Genomic DNA, 27178 nt, shown 5'->3' on the forward strand with positions numbered 1-27178 from the left:
TTCCAGGGCTAAAAGGAGTCGGGTCTCAGTTGTCCTATTTTGCTTTTACACAATGGACTAAGCTTTTTGAAGAAACCACAGTGATGTCTTTATTTCCATTATCTCCAGGGTAAAATTGGATGCTGTAGTCAGTGACAATTCACTTTTCAGGTCTTTAATGCCTAGTCAGCAATTCATCCACTAATCTATCAAAAGTCCTTATGGGCGATTTCAGGAACAATGAACGCACTGAAGCCTACTTTATGAAAATGCTGGGGCTCCTGAAGCAGACATTAATTTTATTTCCAATTATAATTGAACTACCATATCTCTGATGTATGGTTATTATAATAACTCACAATTTCAAATATTTTCTAATGTGGTTGGAGTAAGATAACAGGGAGTAGAGTTGTACTTACTTTGTTTTGTTTGGGATTCCACATCTCTAACCTTTGTGGTAATGCAAAGTTAACTTCATTGTTTTGTATGTATTTTTATAATAGTATTGAGATCACTTTATTCCAGTTTGGCAAGATAGGTTATCACAGAGCAGAGTTTCCCAACTAGGGCACCAAATCACAATGACTTAAAGTCCTGACAGAGCCTGTCAACAGCCAGCTTAAGCTTCAACTATTTATTCCAGCTTGCCCACAAACATTATTTTTAAGTGCTATATTAAGAGAAAATCCAGAGAGCAATGCTACAGAGTGCAGAACAGGTTTACCTCAAACACATCTATTTGCTAGCTATCCCTCAATATGAAGTAGATCATTTATATTTGAAAACTATACCCGTCTACTTGAGAATCTTCAAATTTGTGAATAACACAATCATATATGATTTTCTCTAATATAATGAAATCAAATATAACTGAAAAATTAGGCAATCACTTGATAGGTCCATAAAGGGCAAAAGCTCATTACAAATTTACTGAAATAAATTCTGACTCAAACATCCAATAAAGTAGTGTCGTAAATATCCATATCTTTCCTCTCGCACACACTCTTCCCTATAGTGCTAATCGGAGTCAGGAATGAATTGAACACGTTGCTCTTCACTTTATTGAAGACACTTCTCTTTTCTGGCTAACAACCTGATATCATTTTCTCAAGCATTTTATTTATTTTGTTGCCAGGATTAAGAATTCCGTTTTTTGGCATACCTTTCGTTCATGTACAAATGGTTTGTCACCATGACATAAGTTATTGCATGTGTGATGGTTGCTAGAAGCCATTCTGACATGTAGGTGGTGGGGAGTAGGCAAGACTCTGCCCATAGAGAAACGGTTGGTTTCTACATATCATTCTGGGGAGATGAAATTCAAAGCTATGCCATCACAAGCTAAATGTGTGAAGGTTCTCCAGACATGCTGGAACAAAATATGCAAATCAAATGTCAAATCTCCCAGGGTAAGTTATAACTGCACTGAATTTTCTCTAAGGGTTATGCTTTTCTTTACCTAAATGTGAAATCAGAAATACTATCTTTTTATTGCCTGGAGATTCAGCCGTTGAAGCTATGGGAAAAAGCTATGCTTGTAAAGAGAATTTAAAATTGTTCTTTTATTATATATGCTACTGAATTCACTAATGAGGTAATCGAATAAAGTGTCCTCCAGGGGTGAAATAAAAGAACATTCCATATGCCAAACTATTTATCTCCTTGGTGCACCTCAGATCATACTCTACTCTTTTCTGTCTGCAGGCTTGGTTTTGTGTGCAGGTCAAATTACCTCCTATTTTGTTATACCTTTGCCCTGGCAGGAGGCAGTGCCCTGATTCAACAACTGGTGTATGATTAGCCATCTCCCCATTAACACCATCACTTCAGTCACAATACAAAAGGCAGTTTTTAACTGATCTTATTTTTCATAGATGAAAAGACATCTACATGTGTTACAATCACTAAGGAAATTACATCTCTTTCTTTCAAAAATATAAATTAAAAACAACCAAAAGATTTCACATTATTATTGCTTATTGACTCATTTAAAAAAATCATCAAACCAACAAAAAAAATAAGACTTATACCTAAGCAATAGATTTAAAATAGAAAGATGTGCTTAAATTAGACCTTGAGAATTTGGAAATTTTTCCATCAGTTTATGGCTTCAGGAAAGCTTTATCTTCAGATTTATGTTCAGTTGTCAATAGCTCTTCACTGTTTAACCTGAGGGATTCTTTGCCACCATATACTCCCACTTCTACTACACTAAAGTAGTTAATGATTTGTGAAACATTTGTGTGCTTAAAATCCTTCAAAGTCTTTAAAAAATATTTCCAGCCCTCAAAAACAACCAGATTTTAAAATTATTTTTAGCAAGCACGGCACAGCAGCATATGTGTTGAAATGGCAAAGTCCTCTATACCAAACAATAACAACAGCTACTATTCTTCTTTTTTTTTTTTAAATATATCTTTATTGATTTCAGAGAGTGGACAGGAGAGGGAGAGAGAGAGATAGAAACATCAATGATGAGAGAGCCATTGATCGAGCCCACAACCCGGGCATGTACCCTGACCGGGAATCGAACCCCGATTGCCTGGATCCTAGGTCGATTCTCAACCGCTGAGCCACGCCCGGCCAGGCAATAGCTACTATTCTTAATGTAGGCAGTGAACTAGGGATATTCAAGCGTTAGTAGTCAGTTTTTTACCTGTCCAATAGGTATTTCTTTCTCTTTTTTTTAAACAATCCCCCTCCCCCTTTTTAAATATATCTTTATTGATTTTAGAGAGAGGAAGGGAGGGAGAGAGAGAAACATCAATGATGAGAGTCACTGATTGGCTGCCTCCTGCATGCCCCCAACTGGGGATCGAGCCCGCAACCTGGGCATGTGCCCTGACCAGGAACTAACCATGGTCCTCTGATCCCTGGGTGGACTCTCAACCACTGAGCCATGCCCGCTGGGCCTTCTTTCTTAATTTTGGACACATAGCACTTAATGAGCACCTGCTGTGTGCTAGTCACTGCTAAGTGCTGTGGGTGATAAGTGCAGTGCAAGGCTGAATAAATCAAGGTCAAAACTGGTTTAGAGAAAAGACTGTGCAAGCTAGAATCAGAAGTTTTCCCAGTTCCTATACCATGCCTGTATTCATTTGCTGAGGCTTCCAGAACAACAGCCACAGACCGGGTGGCTTAAACAGCAGACATTTATTTTCTCTCTGCTCTGGGGGCTGGACGTCCAAGATCACAGTGTCCGCTGAGTTAACAGTTTCTCCTAAGGCCTCTCTCCTTGACTTGCAAATGTCCCCCTTTAGGCTGTGTCCTCACATGGCATTTTCTCTGTGCCACCCCCATGTGTCTTTTTCTTCTTATAAGGACATCGGCCTTGTTAGCTTAAAGCATCATCCTTATTAATATCTTAACCTTGATTACTTCTTTAGTGGCCCTGTCTCCGAGGGTTAGAGATAAAACATAAATTTTAAGTGAACACAGTTCAGTGCATAAGAATGCCCATTGCATAAATGGCTATAACTTGCAATAGAAAGACATTAAAAAGAATCAAGGGGAAAAAATACTAGTAGTTAGAAGCATGGATGCCGGAGCCAGAGGCTCAAATCCGTCTGCCAGTACCCACCTGTGAAAACACTGGCCAGGTTCCTCAGCGCTGGGGCCTCATCTGCCATCCTTTAAAGCAGGGCCAGTAAGAGCACCTACCTCCTAGGTTACTGTCAGCTGAAGTAAGTTGGCTGTTAGTGGTGCATGAAAGGTTTTAAAGATGCTATGATTGCTCCTCTTTCTCCTCTGGATATGAAATCGCAGGAATTGTGAGAATGAAGTGCAGCTGAGAATCAAACATTTTGAGAAGGGTGAACACAAACTTTTCTTAAACCTAATAATTTCCGTATATAATAGTAGCTGTGGAGACAGGACCAACCCAGAGACAGGCACTTGAGATTCTTAAGCTTGTGCCCCGAGTCATTCCTTACTGAGCACCCCGATCACATGCCAGGGGCGGCCCAGGCCTCCGGGGGCCGCGGGGGGCACAGCCGAGCGACCCCTCGCTTCCCCTGACGCCCACGCTCTAGGGTGGAGACGGGGCCTCCGCACTGCACACCCGCGCTAGGGCTGGGGAAGCGGGCGTGGTGAACAGGGGGAAAGAGCCCGTCAGTGCACAACGTCGTTCAGCAAGCCGGTGTTTGTCGCGTGGCCGGGGAGATACACAGGCGCGGGGGCAGGATTAGCTCGGGCCGGTGGCCTGGGCTTCCCCACGGGCGGCGCTGAGCCCTGAGCTGCGGGGTTGGGCCCACGCCGCGCCCTGCGCCCTGTGGGGCTCTGCGCCCTGTCCTGCGGGGCCCTGTGCGCCCTGTCCTGCGGGACCCTGCGCCCTGTCCTGCGCCCTGAGGGGCTCTGTGCGCCCTGTCCTGCGGGACCCTGCGCCCTGTCCTGCGCCCTGCGGGGCCCTGTGTGCCCTGTCCTGCACCCTGCAGGTCCCTGCCCCTTGCGCCTGCCCTGTCCTGCGGGGCCCTGTGCGCCCTGTCCTGCGGGACCCTGCGCCCTGTCCTGCGGGACCCTGAGCCCTGTCCTGCGCCCTGAGGGGCTCTGTGCGCCCTGTCCTGCGGGGCCCTGTGTGCCCTGTCCTGCACCCTGCAGGTCCCTGCCCCTTGCGCCCTGCCCTGTCCTGCGGGGCCCTGCGCCCTGCCCTGCGGACCCCGCGGGCGCAGCAGGTGTTCCCCGCCGGGCGCCGGCCGCGCGCTCTCCGCCTCCCCGGGCGCGGGCAGCGAGCCCGCAGGGGCGCGGGGCTGAGCCTCTGCCGCGCGCCGGACTCGCAGGTTCAGGTCCCGGCGGGCGCCCCGCGTGCTAGTGACTTTGGCCTTGGCAGGGTGCCTCCTGACCCACGTCACCAGTGTGACAGCCTCGCACCAAATCAGAGGGCGGCGCTCGCCCAGCCCGGCGCCCCCCGCAGCTCCCTGGGATTAGAACTCGCCTCCCCTGGCTCCTCCCCTCGGTCCCATTTAAACTCCCACCGGCTTTACCGAAAAATTAAGAGTGGGCTCGGTTTCCGCAGCGCCTTCTTCCCCTGCAGGATGGTAAGTGAGGAGCCTGCGCCAGCTCGTCGGCGGTGAAGCCCGGGCTGCCCGAGCTAGTACGCTCGGCATTTAGAGTTTCCCCCCTTGGAAGCAAGATCTCTCTGCTCCCTGTCAGGACGGGTCTCCCCTTTCCCCTTCCCTGACTTTTCCTGATCTCTCCCTCCCTCCCCCCTCTCTCCCTCCCCCCATCTCTCATCCTTCGCCCTCTGTTACTCCTTCTCTCTGTACCTTCTCCCAGCTTTCTCCCCCTGCACACCTGCACTCACTTTTCATTCCACCTCTTTCTCGAGATTATGCACATATTTGCAAACACTTGGGCTTGACCTAGTCTAGGGCTATTGGGGGTTTGTTTTCTTCTCAGGTGTCGATTGCATAATAGCTCAACTCTAATTCCAGTAATAACCTCAGGAAAAGAGCCTACAAACATGCTTTTAGAATAAAAGAAAATAGCACTTGATAAACTCTTGGCTGAATTTCTTTGGTCTGCACTGCCCAAGCTGGACCAGCTTCAAAATGGGACTTTTTCAAAACGTAATTTACCGGGGAACATTAACAAAGTGTGATTTTTAAAAAAATAATAATAATAACTTTTTTTTTCTTTTTCGTATTTGTTTTCTCTTTGTTTATGTTATGCCCAAGAAAATCCTCAAGTCAACAAAAGACTTTGGGGTGGTCAAAAAGAGTTTGTCCAAAGCTGGGCTCTGCTAAAATGAATGGCTTTTACCTGATTAAACATTGACAGATCATTAGAAATGGGTTGTTGTACAAATTAACCCAGGGGGGCCGCTGCATACCTGCCCCTGCCTGGACATTTGGAAAGGCTGCTCTGAGGAGTCGGGGGCAGGAGGGTGTTCACTGGCTCAGAACACGGTGGAGGACCCGTGCCAGGGAGTCAGGGAAGGCGAGATAACTCTGGAAGGGCACTGAGACCTAGGGATGGAGACCTAGAGCTTGCTGTCTCTGCTGACTAATTTATCTCAGCTTCGATTATATGTTGACTTGGAGTGACTTTATGCTTCGTGCTTAGAGTTAGGAGTCAGGAGCGATATTTATTTAGTTATCCCTGGGCTATATCTACATATGAGTCTCAGGCCATTCAGATCACCACAGGATCCAGCAGCATTGGAAACCAGAGGAAGGAAAAAGAGACAAATGGGGCATGTTTATAATTCAGAAAGTAGGACATTAAAATAAGGAAGTTAGATTATATTTTGTTGCCCTGTTTATTTCAGCCTTAGTGTTCTTTGTCTTTCAAGGCTACTGGAAATATAATTAAGATATTTGCTAGAAAGAGTCAAATAGTTCTTACGTCTTTGAATCATTCAGTAGAATTCCTCTTACTTAATTCCTGGGTAGCCTGTTAGATGACCCAGACCTGGCAATGGGGAATACTCCTGGTTATGTACAGACTTGGTCCCTCCAATACTAGCCTGTTCTTCGCTGAGAGGGCCTTGGGAAAGTACTGGGTAAACCAAGGAGCTGACTCCTTTCTAGTATTTCTATTTTGACCACTCAAAATTAACCTGGGACCCATACTTAGTACCTTTACTGTTTTTGAGTCACTGCATGTAATTTTGGCATTTTCTCCCACCCTTTCCTCTCTCCAAATCCCCATCACTGCACCTCCTGGGTAACCCCCTACCCTTTCGTACTGATTTTCACAGAACACCGTTCTGCCTTGCCAAGACCAGGACTTTGTAGGAGGCCAGAGCTACAATTGCCCGTATTCCACTACAACGTCAGAATCTAGTGTTGACGTTTCCACGGAGACTTGGGTCTCTTTCTGGGCTGCTGGTCTCCTGGACAACAGAGAGACCCAACAAGCACCACAGGCACAGGGTAAGTTCTGCTCTTCTGCTTTCCTGGTAGATCTGAAGCCCTTTTCCAGCACCCATAGTTGCAAAGCATCATGAGCTGGAACTCTGTAGAAGGGATGGTATGGAAAGTTTAAGAAAGCCCAAAGACTCCTGCATTTTACAAGCTAAATAATTTATTCTTTCATACTTGCCAAATAGTGACAATGGGATTCTTTCCCTTTCCTGCTGGACAGTCTGTATTTCTCCCTATACTTTTCAATTCTTGGAGATTTCCAACTTGCTGAGGGAGTTTGCGTCTGGATCAAAGTTTTATAAGCAATGCTAATGGGATGCTTTTGAAGTCAAGACACCAATTAAAGCATTTCTTTTGGAATTCAGGGAAGTTTCCCTGGAAATGAGAGGGAAGTAAAGAAAATACTAACTTAATATTTTATTTCATAGATAAAATTCTATGAACAGTGTCTTGTAAGTAGAGAAAATGATTCCTTTTTGCCCAAAGAAAACTTCAGTTTTGGAGGGAAGTATAACATTGATGGAAAATTACATATTAATTTTGACCTGGGGCTTAGTAAACAGTATTTATACATTAATTTGAGAAAAGGCACAAAAATTCCCAAACTATTGAAAAACACATATATCAGAAGAGAGTTTTTCAGGTTTTGCTTTCTACTATAAGCAGCAGAGAAACAGAATGCCCAAGATTATAGACCCAAACTGTATAAAATTTTATTATTGTCCCCTTAGTCATTGTGAAATGTTTAATCAAAAACATTTCAGTAGTATTTCAGTGTAAGTAGAGAAAGGCAAGAGTCAGAACTATGCTAGGTGAGGGAAAAAAGATAAAAGTAAACCAATGTAGCATGCCCACGCATAGTCTTTGTTGGTAGGTATAGCTTGCTGTCAAATATGAAAAAAATACACACCCCAAAACATATAAAGCATATAAAACATACAAAGAATGACATTTGAAATGCATGAGTCTGAGTTACAGTTCTGAGATTTCTCCAATGTTGTCAAAAAAGCAAGGTCGGAATTACTGTAAAATAGAAATTGCGACCACATAAAATTCTGCATAAATGTTCTCCATCAGATTTAACTGGCAGGCAGACAAGCAGAGATTTTCATCTGGGGGGGAATGGTAGCATCAAAAATAGAACTTTATTCTGGAGCCAAACACTACATTTTTCAAGCAGTAAAGCTTAGAAAATAAGATAAAAACATAGTGGAATTGCAATGTTATGCCTAGTGGGGGGGAGGATCAGTAAATATTTGAATACATTAATAATGGGGATGAGACCATCTTTATACATTTAGCCAGCAGGAATACATATATTAGGGAGGGATGTGACTTGTTAGTTCTTAAAAATTCACCTCTGTAGCCACTCTGGCATATGGTCTATAAATATTTGTCTTTCATAGGATGCTGACCCCTTCCTAAAGCTTTAAATATTTTGTTTTCCTGTGAGGAGGCAATGGCTATTTTGGGGAAGGAAACTGAATCTATTAAACTTTCTGAAATCCTTTGGTAAATTCTTTATCACCCAACAACTGCAAGTGTGTTTTCTCAGTTACCTTTTTTGTGTTTCCACATAGAATCATCTAGTGACTTGAATTTCCCTCTTCCTAACTCTTGTTCGTGGGAAGAGGCTCAGCTTTCCTCTCAGCTCTACAGAAACAAGCAGGTATGTACAGATAATCAGAACCCTGGGACCGGCCATGTTCCCGCAGTCCATTCTTAATGTTGTCGCTAATGTCACACTGCTTCCTTTCCCTTGGAAACTCATCTGCTGACCAAAGTGGATATGGGTCTATAGAGTGATACAAGTTAGATGAATATACCAAAGAAAAAATCAAACAAACAACCCCCTGCCCCCCAAAACCACCACCACCACCACCAACCAAAACCCTCCAAGAAGACCAGAGGTCAAGGCCTACCTCTACATAGTTTACCAATTGTATGGCCTCTTCAATCCTTTCTACTTATCTATGAAACTGAAATAGTTGGGCTGCCTTCCTCCGAGAGCTGCTGGAAAGATCAAATGATATAGTGAGTGTCATAATATTTTTAAACCATAAGTATAGCTCCTCACTTGGTGAAGGAACGATGATTATACGTTTTTTTACGAAGATTGCTTCATGTTCCATGTTTTGCTTGTAGCTGTTCTTAAGAGAGTAACTGAATCTAATCGAGTGGACACACAAAAAGGTCAATCTGAGGCTGGGGAAGCCCACCCACCTTTGTTCTTCTTCCCTTTTTTGTAAGGTGTAAGGAAGGAGTCCAGCAAAAACGTTTTCATACACCTTTTTTCTATATTTAAACAGTTGCACGCAGTTCATTTTCCTACATACCTTCCCTTGTGGTTGCTATTTTCAAAGTCATATAATCTCTTCAAACACTTTGCAGTGGAAAAAATTCAGAGCGCAAACTGAACAATCAGGTGGTAGGTGGGTGTAGACTGAATTTAGGCCTCTGAGGACGAGGGCTCCCTGAGGTAGAGTTCTTAAAACAAACAAAATTATAATCAGGTTTAAGCAGGTGAAGGATCAGTGGCACTATTATAAGGTTACAAAGTCAATATAGTGGAGCGGCCCTCACCATTGTCTGCCTTTTGCAGCTCCAAGACACTCTGGTGCAGAAGGAAGAAGAACTTGCTAGGTTGCATGAAGAAAACAATCACCTCAGACAATACCTGAATTCTGCTTTGGTTAAATGTCTTGAGGAAAAAGCCAAGGTATGTACCTCTCCCCTTTATAAGGACAGAGTGCTGATTGGAGAAAGGAGACCGTCTGGGTAAAACTCCTTGATTAAATGAGGAAGCATACTAAACAAAGTGCCTTCAAATGCATTTAGAGGATGGACGGATTTCTCTAAACAAAATATAACACTTTCGGCAGAATCTTCATATATCATTTCTTGGAAGCAACTACATTGCAGGTTTCAGTCATATATTACAAAAGACGTCGCTTAAGAATCAAAAGCCAGTTAAGGGGATTGCTGAGACCACGGAAATTAATAAAAAGGCAGAGATGGATGGAACATTAGAGAGGGAAGCAGATCTGAGAGACACTAGGTTCTTCTAAGTATCTAACTTTTGGTGAAGAGCTGTCGCTTAGGGCCTCAGTTACCTTCACCTGTAAATGAATGGGCTAAAAGTTCTTTGTCATTCTGTTATTATTATTGCTTCTATCAATCTTTACCTTACTTCTAGACAAGCCACACTATTTGATATTATTTTATCTAAACTGATGATGCTTCTTACTACTCTTACTGGACATAATAGTTCAGAGAAAAAAGGGCGCACTATTTTGTTAGCTTTGTTAAAAAAGGGAGCACATCTCATCATTAGTAGCCAGAACCCTTAACTCCAGAGAACAGTTATTAAATTAGGAAGTGACATTAATTAGGCGGTTTTCTCTCCCTTGTTCTGAATTTTGCAAGATTTAGAATAATATAATACATATCACATGAGAGTGCTATGAAAGTTAATGAAATAAGAGGAAGCAGTGCTACATAGTGTTTCTTTTGGGACCGTAATTGCAACTAATTTTATATTATTTTTATTTTTTTAACTTTATTTTTATTGTTGACACTATTACAGATGTCCCATTCCCCTCCTGGCTTTGCCCATGTCCACCCAGTCCCCTCCCTCTTCCCTCTGGCCATGACCACACTGTCGTCTGTGTCATTGGGTTATGCATATATGTTCTTTGGCTAATCCTTTCGTCCAGTTTCCCCCTCCCCCGTTAGCTCTGACAGCTGTTAGTCTGTTCCATGGATCCGTGCCTCTGGTTCTAGTTTGTTCGTCAGTTTATTTTGTTCATTAGATTCGACATATAAGTGAGATCATATGGTGCTTGTCTTTCTCTGGCTTTTTTCACTTAACATAATAATCTTCAGGTCCATACATGCTGTTGTAAAAGATAAGAGATCCTTCTTTTTATGGCCCCATAATAGTCCATGGTGTAAAGGTGCCACACCTTTTTTTTCTTCTCACCCATGGATAAACTTCTATTAACTTTAGAGAGAGAAAGGGAGAGAGATTGAGAAACATTGATGTGAGAGATAAACATCAGTATGTTGCCTCCCATAAGCACCCCAACCAGGGATCGAACCTGCAACCTAGGTATGTTCCTTGACTGGGAACCAGATCCTCTGCCTTTTGGTGTATGGGGTGATGCTCCAATGAACTGAGCCACCCGGCCAGGGCCCACAGTTTTTTTATCCATTCACCTACTGATGGGCACTTGGGCTGTTTCCAGATCTTAGCTATTGTAAATAATGCTGCTATGAACATAGGGGTGCATATATTTTTTCTGATTGGCATTTCAGGATTCTTAGGATACATTCCCAGAGGTGGAATCACTGGGTCAAATGGCAGCTCCATTTTTAATCTTTTGAGGAACCTCCATTCTGTTTTGCACAGTGGCCGCCCCAGTCTGCATTCCCACCAGCAGTGTACCAGGGTTTCCTTTTCTCCACATCTTCACCAGCACTTGTTGTTTGTTGATTTATCGATGGCAGCCATTCTTTGGTTTGCATCTCTCTGATGATTAGTTACATTGAGCAGTTTTTCATATGTCTTTTGGCCACCTGTATGTCCCCTTCTGAGAAGTGTCTATTCAGGTCCTTTGCCCATTTTTTAATTGGATTGTCTTCCTTTGGTTGAGTTGTGTAAGTTCTTTATGTTTTGGAAATTAACCCCTTATCAGACGTGTTGCTGGCAAATATGTTCTCCCATGCAGTGGGCTCCCTTTTCATTTTGATGATGGTTTCTTTTACTGTGCAAAAATTTTTTAGTTTTATGTCGTCCCATTTGTTTATTTTTTCCTTTGTTCCTCTTACCCTAGGAAACATGTCGATGAAAATCCTGCTACAGGAGCTGTTTGAGATTTTACTGTCTATGTTTTCTTCTAGGGTTTTTATGGTTTCATGACTTACATTTAAGTCTTTTATCCATTTTGTTTCATTTTTTTGCATGTACCTGTCCAATTTTCTAACACCATGTATTGAAGAGACTGTCTTCACTCCATTGCATGCTCTTGCCTCCTTTGTTAAATATTAACAGACCATAAAGGTGTGGGCCGATTTCTGGGTCCTCCGTTCTGTTCCACTGAGCTGTATGCCTGCTCTTGTGCCAGTGCTAGGCTGTTTTTATTACAATGGCTTTGTAGTATAGTTTAATACATGGTTTAGGTGTAAATCTAGGCTGAATGATTTTTAACAAGTCATCAATATGCCCATGCCTTAGTTTCTTCATTAAAGGAGATTTTAATAGTACTTAAAACAAAATGTGATCATGCATGTAACCAATGTCTAATACATGATAATTGCTATTATTTTCATTATAATAATAGTGATTACTTCCTTGGATTAAAATTTTAAAGACATCATTTACTCTCATTTATATTGGAGAGTCTGGGTTTCTAGGTAGTAAATTCTCATCATAGATTTAAATTTAGAAACAGAAGCTAATGCAATCAGTTTTACTTGTGCATGTGTGTGTATGTGTAAAATAGAAGTTTAATCAAGTTTTCTAAGGACTTACAGAGACTAGTCACTGTTTGAAGTAGGTGTAATTAGACAACAGCAATCTTGCTTGATTACCTGACTGTGTATATTTGCAAATCTTACTTCCCCAGAAATTACTGTCATCAGGTGATTTCTCCAAAGCATATGGAAAACTTAGAAAGGGGAAGAGAAAACCCAAGGAGCAAAGCTATTTTCCTCCTGAGATCCCCCATCGAAAAAATGCCAAGAGGAACCTCTCCAGTGAGTTTGCTAACTGTGAAAAACAACCTGGACCCCCTGTGGATCCCTGGGTCCTTCAAACACTTGGGTTAAAAGACCTCAACACCATTGATGACACCTTATCAGCTAACTACAGTGCCCTCTCCTCTCATCCCAGAAGAATCACCAGCACATTTCCCCAGTTTCCAGAGCATGCAGTTGATTATGGAAACGCCCCCGGGGAGGATCTGCCAATTGACTATGGAGGTGAGAGAACAACCCCTTCCTGCAGCACTGCCGACCCTGGGGAAGATTTTCACTTCCTTTCTCAACTTTCCAATCCCCCAGGAGCACTGCAAACTCCTCCTTACTATACTTCAGATGTGTTACCCAATAAGACGGAGATGGCCTTTTCCACGTCCTTGAGCCCTCACTGTAACGTGAAAACTCATTCCTTCCACCAGGGACAAGCCTTTGTTTGTAGAGATGAGGCAGGAGGCTGGAAGTTTACCTGGGTCCCTAAGCAGTCTTAGTGACTCCACTTTTATCACAAAGTTCTGCCATGAACTCTGTTTACAAAGACCTCTCTTGCACTTGAACCTGACTGTGTGGAATACTGAAGTTATTTCCCAGACTGTCTCCTGCCACTTTAAATGTCACTCTCAATTACCCACTTAAATCTGCAGGGAATGGTTTCCAAGATTCTGTAATGAAACATGCCTGCTCTTCTTTCACCTAGGTTTGACTTGCTTACCCACCAACACCTGCTGTTGACTTCCTCCCTGTACTTGAAAAGGTATTTTCCAATTGCCTTTATATTCCTTTGAGACCTACACATGCTGTTCCAATTATATCAAGTCTAACAGATTTTCTTCTTTCATCAAGCAGTTTAAATGTTCACAGCTTCCACTCTCTCACTTGTATCGCTCTCCTGCTCCTCTTCATTTCTGAAGACTGCCTTTATTTTATATTTTTATTGATTTCAGAGAAAGGAAGGGAGAGGGATAGAGAGATAGAAACATCAACGAGGGAGAAACAGCCCTTGACTGCCTCCTGCACGCCCCCTACGGGGGATCAAGCCTGAAACCTGGGCATGTAACCCTGCTGGGAATCGAACCTAGACTTCCTGGTTCATGGGTCAAAGCTCAACCACTGAGCCATGCCGGCCGGGCTGAAAACTGCCTTTAGAAGGAGTGCTATAACTGCTCTGTTATTGAGTGTTCAAGTAGCTGGGGCTGGGGTAGAAACAAGCGTCTTTGCCTTCATCATTGCCTGAAGACATAACGCATATGTGAGTAGGGTTATGTGTAGTGCAGTTCAGTCAGTTGAGTGTCCCAGGGTGGAGTTGACAAAGTCTCTTCAAACAGCTGTAACTCTACTGATGAGCAACACCACAGATAAATTAAAAGACTAAAGAGAATTAAAATTCCTTCAAAATGCCAGTTGGTGTATCAGTTTCTATAGGCACCTGAAATTGTCTCTTAAATTGATATCACCCAAACAAGAACATTTTTGAGGGACTTGTGGAAACAGAACAAGTGATCATTTTAATTACCAAGATGCTGACAAACTTTTATTCTTGAAAATAGTCTACCCTAGTTCTGGCATTGTCTCATTCATTCATTCACTCATTCATTCATGAATTCATTTTTTCATTCATTGGCACACCCAAAATATTTCTAGAACACCCACCATGTATCAGACACTGTGCTATGAGTTGGTAATAAAATATGAGCAAGTTGGACACTGTGGTCACCCTCATGAGACTCAGAGCCACACATCTGCTGTGACCCTGAGAAAGCTGCTTTCCTGGCTTGAGAATTTAGTTTTCCAGCTGCAGAGTGTGCAGAAGTTGAACTAGATAACCACCAACATTCTATGGATTGAGGCTGGGTCCCATCAGCTTTCCTCCAACACTGCCATCTCAGGTCACTCTTCTCTTTAGTTTTAATAGGCACTGCAGATATGTTGGGTGAACTTTATATATAATTAAAAAGAAATGTGAGCCATTTGTAGTTAACTCTAAAAATGAGTGCTCTAATCATAGTAATTTTTTTTCCTGGTATGAGCCCATTTTGCAGGCTAATTCAATGTGTGTGAGAATTATTTGCATCAAACAAATAGAGACATTCATTTTAAATAAGTGTCCATAGATTTAATGCAAATGTTGATATCAAATATTTTTTTATTTCTTCATAAAAAATGAATTCTTAGTGCTCATGTTAGTTTTTCTTTCTAATCCTCCAAGCTCCCTATCCTTCTCAGAATAATTCACACAATACTGATGTGTGCTTGTGCTTTTTTGGACCAAATTTCAATCAATGATAAAATCCACCATGTTGAACCTTTCTCCATTTTTCTCTTTTCCACCCCTCAATAAGTTACTTTGTAAAATCAATGCCTGAAAGCATAAGTATGCTATTTGGAATTATTTGTAACTAAGACATGCCTTTTATTGTTATTGCTGTTTGTTTTTTACTTTATTTTGGTGATCTATTTGCTGAGCAAATAACCTGTTTTATAAAGATTTGTTACCACGCAGTTTTCTTTAAATTTAATAAAGGGGACTTCAAGATTTCAACTAATATTTTTCTCCAGAATATTTTAATAACTTAGAAAGAGACAGAACACATTCTATTTTCTAAAGAACATACAAACACAAAACAAAAACTGCCTTTCACATTCTAGTGTCTATGCCCCTTGTGGCTAAAATTTATTTCTTTTTGAAATAACAAATTTAAGAATTGTAATTGATAGCACTTTAATGCACTAAGAATCAGGAAAACAACACAACTATTTCAAAAGTCTAAATGATCAAATTGTAAAATAAAATTGATCTGTCAACAAATATTTATTTTGCATTTTTATGTGTCTTATCATGTGTTATGCACCATGAGGAAACATCCAGGCTTAGCACAACACATTTGGCAAATGAAAATGAGGCACATAAAATGTAATAGCTTTTAAATGAAACTTGATCTAAGTCTGGTTTAAAGGAATTATAGTGCACTTGTGGTAAATTATGAAAACTTGCTCTGGCTTGTATCATGGATGGTAGCATGGAAGAAAATTACATCTTCTGGAAATCATACCTACACATCTTACATTAATCTGAATTATGTACAGAAAATTATTTTGCTGATGTTTTAAGAATTAGAAATTTCTTTCACCTATGTTCTCATTTTTATGCTTCTCCAGTAAACCACAGTTGATATTTTACTAATATAAAGTAAGAAATAAAAACTAAATACTTCTGTGGTTATGATGAATATTTTTATATTGTACATAAGATTTTCTAATAATGGATTTTCTTCTTCAGGTTTTGACTGTAATCTTGTTGATTTGAATCTCTTTTGTATGATGTGTATGGCCAGACCAATATCTGCAGCATTTAGGATTAAAGGTTCTTTCCATTATCCGGGACTCATTAATGAGGCTTTCAGATGTTAAGGTGCTTAAAGAGTTAAGTGCTTTATGGGTACAACGCCCTCCTAATTAACCTCTTATAAAAATGATAACCCCATATCAATTTTTATCATTCGATATTATTTCCATTGTTCTCTCATCATCTGAAAATAAATCATACTTGTATCTCACTAGTATCTGGAAAATAAGGGCAATTGGAAAACCTCAGTTAAGGTGACATTTAATGAATGAGATTATTTAAAACTGCAGTGATGCTAAATTATATTTTGAAAAATTGGAAGAAAAGAAACTGTGAATCAATGGAAAGAATTGCTCTATTTGATACACAAGGGTTAGCAAAAGGAACATTTACAGTTGCATTGTGACATCCTCTTGAGTTAATAAACTATTGTAATAGACATAACCTGCATGTGTTTTTCCATATGATCAGCTGTAAACTTACTTTTGTATTTCAAGAAATTTTAAGTAAGTACCACAAATGAATTTCAGCAACCTGCCTGCATCACAGGTGCAGAGGAAAGTATAAAATTAATACATCCAGTGATAACTTTCTTCTTTTTATCTTTACCCAAGGATATGTTTTTATTGATTTGAGAGAGAGAGAGATCCATTGATTGCCTCCTATATGCACCCGGGCCAGTGACCAGGGACTGAACCAGCAACCTAGGTATGTGCCCTGCAACTGGGAATGGAACTGGCAAGCTTTTGGTGCACAGGACAACGCTCCCACCTACTGAGCCCCCTGGCCAGGGTCGTCCAGTGATAAGTTTTATAAGGTCACATCTTGCCTATAAAGTCAAGATACAAATTTTACATTTGTTTTAGTTTACCAAAAGATTCACATTAAATATCAAATGCACCATTTTTCTCTACTTTTCATGGAACCAAATAAAATTGGTTTACAAGTTATAAATATATGTTGTTTGTATATTTCTTAACATATTTGTCATATTTTATCTACATTATTTTGTTACATGAACATAACCAGACATCCAGTTCTAATTCTTACATTTGATATTCTATAAATGTAAAATATAATTTAACTCTTAATATTTTAAAGGATTATGATTTATTTGTGATTTAAAATATTTTTAAATATCTGCGAGTTGGTTTTGTAATAAATTTATGTCTAATAAATAAATGACAAAAACTTTTTTTAAGCTTACTTTTGGCCCTTATTTTAGAAATGAGTTTCAGTGAATGAAACAACAGAATTAAAAGTTTTCTGTACTTATTTCTGCCACAAACTTTATGTCATAGAATATGTACTTTAATTCTCAAATAGTGGGATGATTAATAATTGAGACACTATTCATCATATCATAGACACTACTGCCCAGCTCTGCAGAAGATATAAAGATGAAAATGTGCTCAGACTAACATGGCTATAGAAGAGAGAAACATAATTTTAACCATGCTTAATCCAAACACGGAAATAATTAGCTTCCAGAACTGAAAAGTCTGCTTCAGATGTGGCTGGATCTGCATGCACGGGCCATCCAGTAGGGGGCCTGGTTTGGGATCTAGCAAAGGCTGGTGGTCAGGCATGGATTGTGGAACGGTGTGGAGATGGCACCACCACGCACAGGCGGGGGAGACACCAGGGCAGGTGAGCGCTGCGAGCCGGGGGGCAGCAAGCGAGAGCCTGTGACACTGTCTAGCTTTGTGACATTCTCCCCGTCCTTCGTGTTTATAATCCTCCCCAAATGAACAAAGCCTCGGCTACATTTTTCAGACTGGCCCGATAAACCATGAGGAACAAGGAAAATGAGTTATGAAATATATATCTTAAGTGATAAAAGCAAAAACGTAATTGTAAATTTATGACCTGAAACATTTAAATAAAAATATATAGATAAAAAAACAAGAAGCAGAAATGAGATAAAAATAAGTGTTTTGAGTGAGGAGCATTGGAGAAAAGGAGAACTTTGCATGACATTTTCCGTTCTCATTTATGTTTCTGTTAACCTCCAACCCAAAGCAATTTGCAGGAAAGCTAGAGAGATAATAAGCTGACTTAAGGAACAGGTCATGGTGACGAGCATGTGATGGGTTTCCATTCTCCCAAAGCAGTGAGCCACCAAGGTGTGCAAGGTGAAGCAACAGAAAATGTTACGTGGCCGAGTTAGGCATTTAGGCAACAATCTCTAGGGCCATTTTGTTTTATATGACATGATGAATTTTAAGCCATGGAAAGTAAGCATTCCAGAACCTCAGTTAATTAGACCATTCTATAAGCTATCCAATTATGCATTTCTAATTCTACATAATTTTTAAATAAAATAATACCACCATTAAGATTAATATAATTTTTATTCAATTTTAAATATTAATTATGTTAACTGATTGATGTAAAAAGCAGCCACTGTCTATATCATACAATGATTAAAATACCCATGTGTGCATGCATGTGGATTAAAAATGTGGTATGAGACATACCTTTTTGAAGGCAGAAGGAGGCAAGTTTACTTTGCTGTGTAAGACGGGTCTAGATGTAATTTCCCTCCAGAATCTCAAAGGGAAAGCAAGGCAGACACCTTTTTTATTTAGGTCATTGCCATCCATCTTAATCTTTTAACATGTTTCTGCTGTCTAAGAGGTCAGGTATTGTGACATCTGCTTTCCCAACTTCTTCTCCCATTTCCTTTCTCTTCCAGCTTGTCCATAATGGATCCTACAACCTTGTCTGGGAAACAATTTTCTCTCTGTGAAGTGTGGCTGTCAGTCTTATTTTATTGCAATATTGTTTTCAATGTCAAAGCTGAATTTTAACAGTTTTTTCTGCTTGTGTTACTACCATGACGATTCTAACCCCCTACTAAGCAGGAGATAGCATAAAATATGAAACAAAAAAGCATATTACTTTGTATAGAATAATATTAGTCTTGTTAAGTATGAAAGAAGTGAGAAAGTGCTCACTTTACAAGACTAATCTCATAGATTGTATCATCTGATCAATAGATTTTGGAGCCTATTGTAACCAACACTGAGGACTATTGACATCTTGGGTGATTTTAGAACATGGAGTCTCCAGTTCTACGAAGGCCAGTTTAAAACAATCTTCACATTGTGTCTAGATTCAATTAAACTTATCAACCGATAAGTTACAAAAAAGTTTTATTTCTTCACAATTTAGAATGGATTATCATTTTACATTTAAGAGCTTTGTGGCTTTAGGTATACTACTTAACCTCTTTAGGACTTTGCTTCATTTGAAATGTTAGCAAAATAATAGTATCAAACTCAAACTGTGAGGCAAAGATTGAATGAGTTATACTGAAATATTTTAGAATTGCTTCTAACATAAAGTAACACACACAGAAATGTTAATTATTATTATTATTGTTATCATAATCATCTATAAAGAAAAACATCAATATAGAATATGAAAGCTCAGAAGTACAAATTGTGAGAACTGGAAGAGACCTTTCAAAAATATCTACAACTGTATACAGCTCCTGGAACAAGTACAAACACATAGTAGGTAGTTTGGACGGAGACAAAGACTAAGTGAGAAAGAGAGTCAACCAGTTTGCTTTGAAGCTTTCCCACAATATCACAGGTGGTCTCTATTGTAACTGTTGCCATGAATATTTATTGGATCCATAAGGTATTTTACCTACTTGAATCTATAATCTCTGATAAGTCTTTTGCTTCACCTTAGAATTGTGAGGGGGAAGCTAATGATTTATTCTTACAAAAAATATGTATTATTTTTGAAATCACACATGCTTATGGGAGAAATACCATACCAGAAAAAAAGGTAAGCAAAAAAGAACAACCATAACTCTGAAATTACTATGCACATTTCTGTATACTTCCACATGCAAATGTGTATTTTTTACCAAAAAACAAACTATTGTATTTTTTTTTTTATTATGTGAATTTTCATACTTAAAGAATAACTCAATTAGAAGTTTTTGTCCATATATAAAGGGAGGTAAAAACGTTGGATTAGATGATCATCATGTTCTCTTCAGCCTGAGGTTCTCTATGATTGATTTTCCTAAAAGGATGCTTATCAAGGTAAAGTTGCCTGAAAACTTTAGTGGATACTTACAGAATTATTATAGCTGGCTACTGTACGCCTTTGTCAATTACTTTTGAATATATATTTATCGGTACCGAGAAACAATGATTGCCCTGTTGAATCCAAGGTGTACAAATGTACAAAAATCCTAATTCCATTGCTCTGACCAAGGTGCTGAAACTGTCCATCTGTTAAGAAGTATGAGAAAGTGGTAATTGTTTTCCATTGTATTTCTAATCACATTCAAATGAAGTATAACAAGATACTAGACAATTCTCAGTATCACCTCCTCCCAAAAAAGCCAACTACTGTAACCACCATTATTGCTGAGAATTAAGAGTAAAGCCATGCTATACCCCATTTAAAAATATTGAATGTCTGGAAAGCAAGCACATTTAAAAGATCATAACACAAACGTACACACCACAGAAATTACAGATAGATATATTTAGGATATAAGTTAGAATGACTCTAATCTTAATGTCATTATTAAATAAGGCAGTGAATTTATAAAACTATATTTTGTTGTATTTTCTCACTTTCACCACTCAATGTAGGTATCAAATTTAGGCAAGAGGCAAAGATTCACTTCAGTGCTCTCCCTGGTATTTCCCTTCTCTCAATTTCTATTGAAATATTTTCTATTCCTAAAGTATTACCTCATTATTTACACAATTTACCATCTAAGTGTCATTAAATACATTTGACACATATATTTTAAGAGAAACATGTCAGTTCCATGTGGTCATTTAACTACTATGTTGTCAACATCCATCTGTATCTCATTCACTCCATCAACATTACCTAGTAACTACTATGTACAAGGTTATGCTTTGATGGAAAAAGGAAAAACATGGGGGATAAGAGAAATATAGCTATGTATAATGCACATGTTTTAAAATGGCACGTTCCAAAAGAGAATTAAAATAGTGGCATGTATATTTAACATAGAGATTACTTCTAGCTTGGGAGAGGCAGCATGAATGACTGAGGAAGTGGTGTTTGATCTGGGCCCTCAAGGATTGTTAAAAATTTGACTAATGGATATTGGGAAAACATGTGAGAGAAAAGAAAATAATGAGGAAAAAAAATCATGAGAAAGAAACTTAGGGTCCATGAAATAAAGTGATGGAAAGTAAAACTGAGAAATTAGGTTGTAATTAGTATAGAGAAACTTTTATTCATCCAGGAAAAAAAATATTGAGTTTAGCTTTATCCTTCAGAAAACAGGGGCTCATGAGGCTTTTAAGAAAAAGAATTAGTGACTCAATTATAGTTTAGGAAGATAAAGGTAACAATGCACATAGAGGGCAATGAAGAGAAAGTAGAACAGTAAGTTATGTCAATACCTTGTTTCGGCAGTGATATCAGGGAGGAAGATCAGACAGGACAGCACTGCGTTCCCAACAAGTCCTCTAATACACTGCAACTCCTGTCAAGAAAATACTTAAATGTTAATTTATTATAACTCATACTTTTCAAATAAATTAGAAAATATTTATCATTGTAGTTATTCACTGAACAAATACAATATTAGTTGAGTGCTTAATACGAGATACTAAATTTGCTTAATTTAGGAAATAAATATGTCTGTGATACATCCACTTTTCCTCAAAAAACTTATATCTTAGTTTGAAACACAGATGTATAAACAGATAGTTTATGTATCACTGTATTATAGCATAGATAAAAACATACTGCAAAGATTTAACAATACGATGTAGAAGAAAGAACATTGCAATGAGAGTCTGAAAGTCTGAGGTTTAATTCTGGTTGTCACTTATAGTCTATGTGACCTTGTGTCCTAAGACAGGTTCTTTAGGAAATAGATTTGCATGCAGGAGATTTTCATCTGAGTGTTCTCAAAAACAACACATCTAAGGGGAATATGTTCAAGTTTGGGAGAAGAGGAAAACTGAATGATGTTGCAGTCAAAACAAATCCTTCTATCAAAAGCATAGGGAGCTCTGCAGCTGACATGTCCCTTCAGAATTGAATTTTTGTACCCTGACCTTGGAAGTGGGTTTAACCTTGGGTGGTGGCAGCTTTCTTCAGCTGAAGTCAATTCCTGGGGAGCTGGGAGAACTGTGCCCCAATCTTGAAAGTGATTTTGTGCGGTCCATCACAGCATTTGCTACCTTATACTCCGTGCACCACTCCAAACACTTGCCTCAATGGTAAGTTCATTCCCTCTGGGAACAGCTCCTACAGTGTTCTGGTTGAACTTTGGTCTTTGTTTCCTGGAGAAACTGAGAAGAATTTTAAAACTGCAGTGCCCATGTAACAATTCTCTTGGGACTGCAAGTAATGCTCATTATATCTCCTGTATATTATCTATTCTAGATGCACCTAAACTTCTCCTAGCACTTCTGCTAGTCAAGGTGACTTACCTTGTAGTGATCCAGACTATTATCTTTGTTTTATATGAGGCCCTGGTCACCATGATCTTTTTTACCATGATTAGCTGTGGCTCATGTACTTGCCCATTTACCATCAAATTAGACAGGAGAGTGCTAAGAGTTACTCCAGTGGGTCAAGCAGAAGTCAAGCATTTTCCCCTTATCACCATTGTGTAGCAAAAGCCCACTCCCATTCTGATGACCAGGATAAACCACTTTCCCCAGTTGGGATTCTCTTAGCTGTTAATCTCTTGGCATAAGGAGCCCAAATGGTAACAATAAGATAAAGTTCCACAGGACTCTTACTGTAATGCTGGTAGAAGTGTTTTCCTCCTCTAAGGGGGCATCTAGAGAACAGAGACAAATCATAAATTCTCCAAGTTAGTCAATGAGAGTGAAAAGTAGGGCTTCTCTTACCTCCTTCTTTTGCTATGGGACTCGTGTATTCTACCTAGTGAGGGCACAGCACCATAAAATGGGTCACTGACTTAGGGCAGTGATTTTCAACTGGTGTGCCGCAAGCAGTACAGTGGTGTGCCTCTAAAATTTTTAAAACATGCAATACCAGACTATTTAGTCAGGGGCACTGACGTCTTTTCCCGTAGATTGTCAAATAAAAAATGACAATAGCCATCATATAGAGTTGCATCTTGTTGGTCATGTCACATAATAAATTTGCATCTGATTGGTTAATTCTTGGTAACAGAAATCCTTATATACAAATATAGGCACCTGGTGTTTTGAAAAGTCACTTTGGAGCAAAAAAGCTAGGTAATTACTATTATTATTATTTTTTTTTTTTGTAAATCAATCAAAATTATACCTATTTTTTGTCATTGGCAAAATATATTTTTTGGTGTGCCGCAGAATTTTAGTAATTAGTTTATGGGTGCCATGAGATGAAAAGGTTAAAAATCACTGACCTAGGGTATAAAGCTCATCCTGGAGGATAGCATATCATCCTTGTGGGTTGTCCTCTCCAAGTTGGTGCCTCATTTGTGTCTACCAGTTGGCAGATTCTGAGTGATAAGGTATGTGATGAGTCACATGCTCACGTATCTCCTTTAGTGTAAAGTAGTTTCCTTTTTGTTAGGTGATATTACCCAGCATTCTAAGTGGTAGATCAAAAACTCTACATGCCCTTAGATAGTGGTGCTAGCCAAGGCCCTGAAGACTGGAAGGCTGGCCTGTACTTAACTTGTGTATTTACTTCAGTCACAATACATTTCTGCTCTTTCCTGATGAAAGGGGTTCAATATCGTCATCTTGAAACCAGATAACGAATTGGTCACTTTGAAGGATGGGACAGGGACTCTGTATGGGTCTCCATTGATGGCAGGTTAATATTAAGCAAAAGCTAGACCTAGATCAGATTTGGGTAGTTGAAGACTATGTTGGTGGACCTATGTATGCACAGCCTCCATCTCCACCAGCAAGGTTGCTCCATTTGTGCTCACTGCCTCTACCATGGCAAATTTTCTCTAGTGGGTGTTAATGTATAATACAAACATCTTTACACTGTGTCCTTTAAACCATGTCCTAGTTCTTGGGCCACACACTGATGTTGGCCCTCATTACCATGACTTCAACCTTGTCATCTGGCCTCCTTTATGTTAGGAACTTATTACCCTATTGCTATCAGTGAGCCCAGTTCTTAGCATCTTCTACTATCTTCCTTGAACTAGAGAAGATGGGCTATCATTGAGCTTTTCAAATACACTAGTTCCTCTGTCATCAGTGCATTGCTAATTTCTTAGTCAATGGTCATGGGGGTTTTCTTTTATAACATAATGAACTGTTGTGTTTTCTGGCCTCACTTACTAAATCCAAACTACTATGCCCACATTTTCTAAGCATTCCTTCACCATCTGCTTAGTATTTCTGGAATTTCTATTTCATTTAGGTGTAGGCCACCATTATTTTCCTGGCTTCCAAAAGCCATTTTAATAGGATATCAGTGCCATATTTCCTTTCTTCCTAAAGCGTAAATCTTGTGTCATTTATGCTTATCAATTTTCTGCTCTTCGTTTATCCAACACTTTTTAGGATCCATTTCACTGTTAATACACAGGATATCCTTATGTGTATTTTAAGAAAAGAAGTGAGACATTCCAGGCATAGAAAGGGGCTTTATAACTGATAATTATCTGTTTAGACTTGATATATACCTATTGGCATTCTTGGTTATCTTGAAGTTTCCCATTTACATATGTCTTTATAGAACGTGCACACATGAGACATGAATCTTGGCCCCATTTTTTCAATAGATCCTCACTTCTAACTTTAAGCATGGGTATGCACACACATACACATTCATACATGTGTACATATTCACACATCTTCCCTCGTGCTGGACCAAAGAGGAAGAACAAGTTTAACTTAGGTCAGAGGATGGGAAGGAGAGGAGTTACAAGTCTTTAATGTTTAAGTGGCCCCAGTTATGCATGAATAAGGAGAGTGAATTCAACTTGCCAAGTAGGTCAGCAGACGGTACTAGGAAAGATCAGAACACTGGTCATGGATCACTGTTTCCAGCACTGGTCCATTACCTTCCATTTCAGTCCATAAACGTTACCCATTATATCAAGCCTGGCTCATCTAAGATAAAACAGTCTATGCTTCCAGAAATAGGTGGGCAGAGGAAGACAGAGAAATGGTTAATTTAAGATTGGGACTCTTTGGAAACTAATTTACTGAGGCCAAGTTAGAGCATCCTAAAGTCATTTAGTCAAAAGAGAAAAATTATTATTATTACTAAGATGAGAAATATTGCCAATTTAAAACAGCTTTCAAGTATGAAATCAGTAAAATTGAGACTGACTAGGTATTCAAAACTCAAATACAAAAACAAACAATGCTAATTGATAATCTCTTCTGAAAAACTCAAAGTTAATTTTTTTTTTTTTTTATGATTATCAGAGTTTAGGAGTTTGTTCACATTGCTGCTAACACTGGCCAAAATATTGTATTTTAATGAACTTTGAATATTCAAATACATCTTTGTCTTTTATAATTTGGCATTTTATCTATCACATTTAATCATATAGGCTACAGTCTTCTCCCTATGCCTTTCCCCATCTCTGCATTGTGAGGGAATAAAAATATCTCCTCAGCATAAATCCCCAACCAAAAAACAATTTTTTTGCATGGTTTGGTTAGAAGAATTAGTCATAGAGGTTTGATAAGTCACTTGAAAATAAAGAAATGCTGATTTCATTAAATGAAGAAAAGGGAAGAGTGCTTTTCAAAACTCTTTAATTTCATTTTAAATGGCTCCATTAGAGGAAAAAGTGTTCATGAGAGATATGGGGAGGCCGGTACAACTAAGACTGCCCCATCAGCAGAACCATATGTTAAGTTGAATCATTGAGCACTTTCATTTCTATAGGACAAATATGGTCTAATATTGAAATCTTATATAATTTAATCTACCTAAATAGGCATCTGTAATGTATTTTAATGGAAAAAATATATGTAAAAGTGCTTAGCAAATTAAGCTGGTAAATAAAGTAAGCAAAGAGCTAGAATTGGTACCATATTACCATTTAATTGAAATTAGTATTTCTTTTCTGAGAATGCTTGCCTTGGTCATAAAATAATGCTGTTTAATTTCAAAAGCGACAGCTAATTCATATCATTTGTAACCATTAAATACACTTTGAAGTTTAGTCTAAAAGTAAAATTAATAATCATTAGAAAATGCCAACCTAGCCAACAATCTGCTTGTTATTTACAAACTTTGTGTCAGATTTTATTGAGTAAAACAGCTTTCTTCTCCATACAAAAGTGAAACACTTTGGTTGGAGACCTTCAATGGACTCTGTAGCATTCCAAAGTGTGTCAGATGGTGAAGTTATAGTTACTTCGAGTCCCTAATAACAAAGCAAATCTCTAACTCAGAGAGCCTCCTTAGCTTTGTGAATCATTGCTGCCATTTTTGGAACAGTACTTTAGAGGAATATAAATATTTGCTGCTTATCTTAAAATCACTCCATTAAAAAAGCTGTCATGTACTTGTATGTTTAACTAGGTCAGTGCACACCAGCATAGGGCAGGCTACTTCTATTCCAGTGGGTGCAATCAAATGTAACAGTGAAATGAAACACTTCTAAGGCCAATGATAAGTGACTTCAGTGGCTAGAGTCCAGTATCTGGGATTACTAATGTCCTTCTGTGCTACAGCAAATAATAAAAATAATTGTTCAAGAAGGATTGTCTGGCAAATGATTGTTTTCTATATCTGTGTGCCAATATACAAAGAAAGAAATATAAGCCAAATAACATCTCTAGATCTAGATTGCTAAGTACTTGCTCATATTGCCCTACTGTCTAGAACAGTGATGGCAACATTTAACAGGCATTCATAAAGGGTTTGTAAAAAACAAGAGAATAAATACATTAATCAATTAATCGATGAGTTCTTTAGTGATCACATAGCATCTCATACATATGCAACACCTTACCATTTATTATAAAACTTTCAAACATACATATAATTATAAATAATTGTATTGATGTAATCCACAATATAATTATTATAATTTGATATTCAGAGGATGTATGATTGTACTGGAATATGCATAAAATTTGGAATGAGAAGATAAATTTGAATTCTGGTTTTGGAATTTTTCTGTTTAGATAACTTTGAACAAGTAAACAATTTAAGTCTTAATTTACACACTTGTAAATAAGGTTGATAAGGCCTTTATCATAAGTGTTTCTGCAAGAATTAAATGAGATAGTGCATGTAAAAAAGTGATGTATAA

At 38.9% G+C, this 27178-nt stretch overlaps 1 protein-coding gene across 1 annotated transcript; it reads left to right on the forward strand.

Annotated features, from left to right (window-relative positions):
• Positions 1-1324: 1324 nt before the first annotated feature.
• Positions 1325-13090, forward strand: GMNC (geminin coiled-coil domain containing). Its single transcript, XM_016200174.2, has 6 exons — positions 1325-1388; positions 4576-5012; positions 6677-6851; positions 8423-8511; positions 9445-9561; positions 12470-13090. The coding sequence occupies exons 1-6, from the start codon at positions 1325-1327 to the stop codon at positions 13088-13090; spliced, it is 1503 nt and encodes a 500-aa protein (XP_016055660.2).
• Positions 13091-27178: the final 14088 nt, after the last annotated feature.

The sequence above is a fragment of the Miniopterus natalensis genome, chromosome 6, assembly GCF_054644295.1.
Source record: "Miniopterus natalensis isolate mMinNat1 chromosome 6, mMinNat1.hap1, whole genome shotgun sequence".
Lineage (NCBI taxonomy): Eukaryota > Metazoa > Chordata > Mammalia > Chiroptera > Miniopteridae > Miniopterus > Miniopterus natalensis.